This window comes from Alexandromys fortis, unplaced genomic scaffold (genome assembly GCF_014885135.2).
Source record: "Alexandromys fortis isolate MF-2015 unplaced genomic scaffold, M_Fortis_MF-2015_v1.1 scaffold_5, whole genome shotgun sequence".
NCBI classification, from domain to species: Eukaryota; Metazoa; Chordata; class Mammalia; order Rodentia; family Cricetidae; genus Alexandromys; species Alexandromys fortis.
The window spans coordinates 2773271-2780903 of NW_026067924.1; the positions used below are offsets into that span (position 1 = coordinate 2773271).

Here is a 7633-nt window from a genome sequence, read left to right on the forward strand (position 1 = left end):
GGGAGGGAGGTAAGGGGAGATGGGGAGAGAAAAGTGAGAAGGGGAGGTTGGGGGGAACTTGGGAAACGGGATGTTTGGGATAAAGGAAGGTCGGATAGGGGAGCAGGGAAACACACATCTTAATTAAGGGAGCCATCTTAGGGTTGGCAAGAGATTTGGTGCTCCCAGGTGCCCAGGGCGATGTCCCCAGTTAGTTCCTGGGGCAGCTGAGGACAGAGAACCTTCTTTCCTTTTTTAAAATTCCATCCTTCCTTCCTTTTTTCCTCCTGTCCCTTCTTCCCCAGTGCTGGGATTGAAAGCTCGCGATATCCAGCTATTACAAGGGTGCTGAGTCCAAATACTGCCCCTCACGCTCATGCAGCAGCCACTTCACTGACAGAGCCTCCTCCCCAGCGCCGCCTCTCTTTTCCCTTTCTTTCTTTCTTTCTTTCTTTCTTTCTTTCTTTCTTTCTTTCTTTCTTTCTTTCTTTCTTTCTTTCTTTCTCCTCTTTGTCTCCCACTTTATCTTCCCCTTCTTCCTCCCTTCCTTTCATTTTCCCATTTCTCTTTCTGCATGAAATTTTGGCTAATTTCTTATAATTAAAACATGACTAAGTTTGTCTCAAACAAACTTCTGTACACAACACAATATGTTTCATAAACTACAGGTTCATAAATAGAACCACCAGAGTCCATAGTTCATAATTCTCCTCCAATTACGCCCATTTCATGGGTATATATGTAACATGGGCTAGCTCATTCTGTTTCCTTTGTAATTATTACTGTTCTAAAGCCTCAATTTGATAATTTTCTCATTAACTTTTCAGCAACAGAAAGTCAGCACGAACTTATTTCTTGAATTACTTTTTCTGACCTTCTACAAAATGATAATTACAAAAAAATAGAGGCCTAGAAAACCTGTAAAAATTTAAGCTTATAAAGTAGCTAAAACGATCCTTTCATGCTGGTGTTGATTTCAAAATTAACATTTTGGTTCATGTGCTTCTAAAATAATCACTGACCCTTACCTTGTGGACTTTCCACAGGAAATGAATACAGCAGAAATTACTTTGACCCACTGATGGAGGAGGAAATAAACTCAAGGCAGCGCCGGATGGAGGTCAGCAGACGGGGTGAGCTAGAATTAAGTATGTAATTTTTGTGTCAGAATATTCTCTTCCATTCATGAAAATGAGGTGGCAAAGATCACACGTGCAGTTCCAGCTTCGTTTCACGGCTTACAATTTAAATGGTAGGTTTCAGCCTCACACAACGTGACGGGCAGAAGAGAAGGAGGTGACTTCTCAAGGACAGCTAGCTGGTGGGTGAAAGATGCAGGATCTGATGTCATCTCCTGCTTGGTGAGCTACTTGGTGCTATGGTACCATTCTGAGGCAGTGATGTGTCCCAGGGACAGCATCATGCTGCACATGCTTCTCTCTTTTGGAACCTAAGAGGGAGGTTCTTTAGCCAAGCACAGCTGCCAACTGAACCCCCATAGTCTGTCCTACTCAGGTCCTCAAGTCCAATGCAGGGAATGACCACTGAGCTAGCAATCATGAAAGCACAGAGATTAGACAGAAATAGCTTCTTTTGTGGTGGTTCTCAAGATTAATTTCTTAACATAATGAATAATCGAGTTTTATTTTATTTTCATTTCATTTCACCATCTTCCTCCTCAATTTTTGCTATCCCTTTTGTATCTCCAAATAGTATGAAAATGTGCAATATTTTGTCTTTCTCCTTACTATCCTTTTTTGTTCTTCCCTTTAGAACGCTTGTCTCTTTTCATGGTCCCCTTCTACATGTGTGTCTTTATAGTCTGTGTGTATTGTGTTGGTTATTTTTTGTTAATTTGACACAATCTCGAGTCACCTGGAGAAGGAACATCAGTTGAGAATTGGCCTCTATCAGATTGCCCGGTGGGAATACCTCTAGAGAAATTTCTTGATGAATGATTGATGTGGGAGGGTCCAGTCCACTGTGGCCAGTGTCGCCCCTAGGCTGGGAGGACTCCTTGGGGTAGGAAAGCTAGCTGGGCAAGCCTTGGAGACTAATCCAGTAAGAAGAGTTTCTCCATGGCCTCCTTTTGGTTTCTGCTCCAGGTTCCTGGTTTGAGTTCCTGTTCTCATTTTCCTCAAAGATGGATGATGGGTGTGGAAATGGAAGCCACTTAAATCCTTTCCTTCTCAAGCTGGTTTGGTCAGTGTTTTATCACAGCGAGAGTAAACAAATCATCACCCCACCACCACCCGACATAGATAGAGATCTGCAAATATACAGGTAAAATTGACCCCAAGCTCCTTACCACTGATAAGATTGTTTACAGAGCACTCTGGGGCTCACAAAGGATACTCATGCGATAATGACAGTCACAGCCATTTCTTAGAGTCAGGCTCAGTCCAGACATAGCATATTACTGTGCATCAGACATCAAGTCTGTATGTCTTAGGGAAGGCCTGGGCTAAATTCTTACACACCACAGGGTTCAAGTTCAAATGCAAAGGTTGTTGACAAAATAGTTCGCAGTGAAGCAAAAATTAGCTTTCATATTGTGGCAGTCATGGACTGACGCCATCAAAACACATTTTTTTTTTTTAAGGAGAAGGGCTCAACATTGGAGAGGTTTTCCTTGTCCTTCAGCAGTCAGAATGATGAGCTAGAAGAATGTAGGGCAACTCATCTGATTCGAAATGTCACAATGAAACCACTTAACGTTAAACAAAACAAAACGAAAAAAATAATAATAAAACACTCAGGCTGAACTATAAAATCTCAATTTATTTATTTCCTCAAATATATCTGAGAGATTAGAGTACACTCCAGTGGTTTCTGGGGAGGAAAGTTACCTCCCATTCGGTGAAGCCTGTCTTTCAAGTCTTAAAGATCACAGTAGTAGTGATCTTTAAGGCTTGGTAGTGTGAGGACCAGCTGACTAGAACTATGTCTCCATAGGCTAAGTTAGATGGATAGACTGTAGACAGGTAAGTTCTGAAAAACAAGATGTTGGCTGAATGCCTTTTATCTAGAGTGCTTGAAACCAGAAGTGTTTCAGACTTTGAATCATTTTTCAGATTTTGGAACGTTTGCATATGTAGCATGGAATATGCTGGGAGTGAAACCCAAGTTTAAACCATTATTTGTTTTGCATTATCTGTTCTGTAAATATCTTCTGTTATCTAGGAGGTAACCTGTACAATGATTTTAATGGATTTATGCATGTGTTTCATGCCCAAGAGGTCTGTATTTGTGCCATTGTGCCAACAGCTTACAGTTCTGGTTTAGAAGGTTTAGGAATTCACCTGCTCAGGTTGGGGACCCTCATATCTGCTGTCTTTATGAGTTACTTTGTTCATCACTGTGACAGATACCTGTCAGAAGCAACCAAGGAAGGATTCGTTTTGCCCAGTTTGAAGGTCCAGTCTTTCTTGGCGAGGAAGTCAGAGCATTGTTTGAAGCATCTGCTCCTGTTCACTTGGAGTCAGGAAGAACAAAAAGATGGATGCTGTTGCTCAGATGCCTCTCTCCTTCCATTCAGTCTGGGCTTCTAAGTCAGCGAAACAGTGCTGACTACTGTTTGGGTGGATCTTCTTGCCTAATTAGACAAATCTAGAAAAATCCATCATAGATCGTTAATGCCCAGAAGTTTATTTCCTGGGTGATTTTAGAATACAGCACAAATTTGATGGTTACAGCATCATTTGACTAGACCCATGGATAACTTTATCTCCTTTCTTAGTCAGTTAACTTTGCCCCACATGGGAGATTGACCTGGGGTTCATGCTGTCATGAGCATGATAATTCTAAGTATAAATTCTGTAGCCCATATCGCATCAAGCAGGAAGCCATTCCTAGAAGCTCTGTGTGGGAAAGGTCTCCGGGTCTTATGTATTTAGTGCATCTTTCGCAGTTAGTCATGTGATTTGTATTTGCTCTAAGAGTCAATTAGTATTATGTAAGCATGAGCGGATTACATATGCATGCATGACATTTGTGTGTGTGTGGGTGTAGGGCAGTGTACTCAATTGCAGATGCTCACAACTCTATCTGAAGTGTGAGCTGATAGGCTGTGGAAAACAGGTGGACATTGCTATGAAATCCAGGCAGAAACTGATGTCTCAGTCAAGTCTTAGTTTTTCAGAGTTGCAGGCTGGAAAGAGAAGGACAAATTTTGGGGTATTATGAAGAATACTTCTTTTACGGGAAAACTCAGCCTGTTCTTTTTAAGGTTTTCACCCAATTGGCTGAGATCCATCCATATTCTGATAAGCCATATAGTTTCCTTAGAGTTTAAATGTTAGGTTTCATCAAAGTGAACTGTAAAGTATCCAAGAAAAAATAGCTTCACAGAATCTAGTTTGGCTTAAGGAAGTGTATACCATTGTCAAGTAGCACATTAAATTAGCCATCACAGGTTGCACTTATAATGACATCTTGTATAGTGCTGAAATCTATAGATTTGACAAGCTTGATGTCAAACATGGGCTCATATTCTCATTTCCTTGTTTTTTTTTTCCTCTTGATTTTATCTAAGTTATTAGATGCACATGGGTTGCAATCGTTCTTTATTTCAAGGCTTTCTTTCCTACTAACTCTTAGATGGTCTAAGGATCTGTCATAGTATTTGACTCACACATGATACTCAGTGTCTATTTACTGACATGAAGCAAATCTTTATGAAAATAGAGATTAATGAAAGCTCAGAGCTCACATACACTCTTTCCTCTTAGCACCTCCACCGCAAGTCAGAGAACTGCTAAGTACTTAACAAGCCAAACAAGCCACAAGAAGGCATCCTTTGCTGAGTGTCTCCTCCACTCCTAACAGGGAGCTTCTTTACCATGTTCACCCACACAGTGGTCCTCCTTCATGGCCTAGGGCATTGGGTTGCTGAATTTAATGTAAGAAACTGTTCACAGATGTGCAGAACTACTACTAAGAGGCAGTGTTGGGATTTGATGCAGACTTTGCTGTTACCAAGCCTGTGCCATGCTGCGTGTCTTCAGAAGATGAAGCTTCTGTTGTAATCTCAGTGGGGTACTAAGTACACTGGCATGGAATTTCTCATCTCTGCACTGGATACAGCTCACTGTTAACTTCCAAACAAGATTCTTTTATGAGCTATATATAAGCTTTATGTGTTCTGTTACTGTCCCACTAAGAGTTATAAAACATCAGGCAATACTGGTCTGAAGGCATGCTTGCTTCCCTAACATGCAATCTACAAAGTAGACTGTCTCCCTCTGCCTTGAATGTGGTCTGTGCTGGCTTGTGGCAAAAAAAAAAAAAAAAAAAAAAAAAAAGAAAATTTGTAGGTCACCTGGTACTTGACCATGCCATCTGGTGTGTACAAGGAGAAGACACTGCTAATGTTGTGGGTCTTTTTAGGTCATTCTCTCAAACATTTCAGATGCCCGGGGAAAAATTGATATCTCCAGCTCATTGTCATAGTATACACTAGATTATTTTTCCAACACTGGTCTGCAAAAAATCTTGGGTGTAGACAGAAATGGTAGGGTCTAAAGTAGAGTGGAGAATGAAAAACCCAGGTGGTCTTCTAGAATAAGTCACCCCAGAATTGTCCCATTTATAGGCAGGGGACTGACAAGTAACAGAACGAGAAGTGCCAAATTAAAAACAATGTAATAAAAATTTCACATCTTTTTTCCTTAGGAGAACTCTGATGTTGGCACATTGACTATGTATGTGTTTTGCTAGTTCTGTGTCTGGGGGAAAGGGAGCCATTTAGATGACATTTTAATATATTGTTAAGGTTTGTAATTGCCAAAATCTATCCAAGCATCTACACTAGTTTGGGTTTGGGTTTTTTTTTTTTGTAAAAACTATAGATATGCAATATGTCATATTCACACCATGGTTATCCCAGTCCAAACTTAAAGGTAAATGCCCTACAAAACATAGCAGTTTACATTACTGGACCCAATATCTAGTTCAATTGAAACAGTGTGATAAGGACTTCAGTGCTCACACATGTGGCCCCATGACAAGTTAGTTGTCATTTAGGAATGTTTCTTTCAGTTCTGTCATGGAACTCCACCCTCTGGGTCCTAGATGATTGTTGCCCCATGAACTATTGGCAGTTGTGATTTCCAGAAGAAATACTGTACAAGATTGAGTCCTTTAATCTTCCATAGGGAGCAGGGAGGGGCCACTCACCTTCCCAAGCTTTTAAGACAGTTGTTGCTGATAGAGAGATTTATTTTTCTTAAGTGGTGTAGCTACCTGCAAGTCTTCCATGCTCCCATAAGTAATCCTAATCCTTGGCCTATAAATAACTCTAGTTAAACACATTGTTTCACCAAGCTAGACTTGAGATGGTTTCTTTGGTCTGTCTTTGATGTCCTATTTGAGATAAATATATGTTTTTTGGTTTTCTTCCCAGGAAAAACCCATAGGACAAGTTATTATTTAAATATAGCAAGCTTTTTTTAAAAAAATTATTAAAGTATTGGGACATTGCACATAAAATTTTCCATTTGCCTAGCTTTATATTTACAAAAGAACTAAGAGTTTCTTGTGTTCCTTTATTTATGACATGATGAATCCTTCCTTTATATATGCTATTGGATATGCATATATATATGTATAATATATACACATATGTTATTACATATACAAATATATAGCTATTGCAATATAGTAACTTATGTAAAAGAGTATATGACCACAAAGTTTGTTATGTCTTACATTACATAGTGAAATTGTGACTTATATGCTAAAAGCAGCTAGTATGAAAAGTAGCTAGAAATGGATGAATATTAAACGTTGTATTGTAGGCATTGAAAAACTTTGAAAGTTTAGTTTGAAATGATTGTTGAGTAACATTCACCATAACCCATCCACGTAAGATTCTTTTTGTTGGGGAAGTAGCATTATTTGCTCGTCTGAGATATGCTTGTAAAAATCATGGTTCTAGTTAACTGATTTTCCAGAGGATTGTTTCTCAGAATTGGACAGCATAGTGAGCACAATCCACATTTATGATCCATCATATAATAAATGGCCAGGATGACTAATACTTTTATTTTGTAATGCATCTGCATATCTAAAAATTAGCTGATGAGAAAGTTACCATGCAATATGCTCATTTAATACTTCTATCTCTAATTAGAGATAGAATTCTCTCTAATTGATTAAAGAAATGGTTTTATGGCAGTGGGTAAGGACCATTTCAAGGTGGGAGTTCAATTCTTCAGTCTATAATTTTAATGTTAGCTATAAATTGATAGATGGGGTTTCCTGTCAGTACTTACCTATTTTTTTCTAAATACAACAGTGCACTGATGATCTACATGTGCTTTGGTTGATTATAAGTACTGAAATGCAGCTAGAAGTTGGTGGAAAAGTAACTATGGTCTTTTAATTGCATGCAACTTATAACCCCCAAAGTCAAATTGTCATCAGCATTCCTTTTGCAGAATCCTACAATAGTTTCTATTCACTCCAGGATCACAACAGTATTCATACTGGACTCACTAAGCTTTAAGGTTATGTGCACCGCAAAACAAAAGCAAAAACAAACCTATGTCTTAGATTGTAAACAAATGCTCAGGAGTGATTGACATCAAGTAATGCATTTTTCTTAACCTTAGCATGAAATTTGTGCTGACAAATGGTACATCCTTCTGGTAAG

At 39.1% G+C, this 7633-nt stretch overlaps 1 protein-coding gene across 1 annotated transcript in view; it reads left to right on the top strand.

Annotated features, from left to right (window-relative positions):
• The window catches only part of LOC126501615 (uncharacterized), a 269467-nt gene that overhangs the window by 25123 nt on the left and 236711 nt on the right, over positions 1 to 7633 (top strand). Inside the window, exon 4 of the mRNA XM_050142373.1 lies at positions 1026 to 1112. Within this exon, the coding sequence (XP_049998330.1) occupies positions 1026 to 1112 (87 nt within the window). The remainder of the gene's footprint in view (positions 1 to 1025; positions 1113 to 7633) is intronic.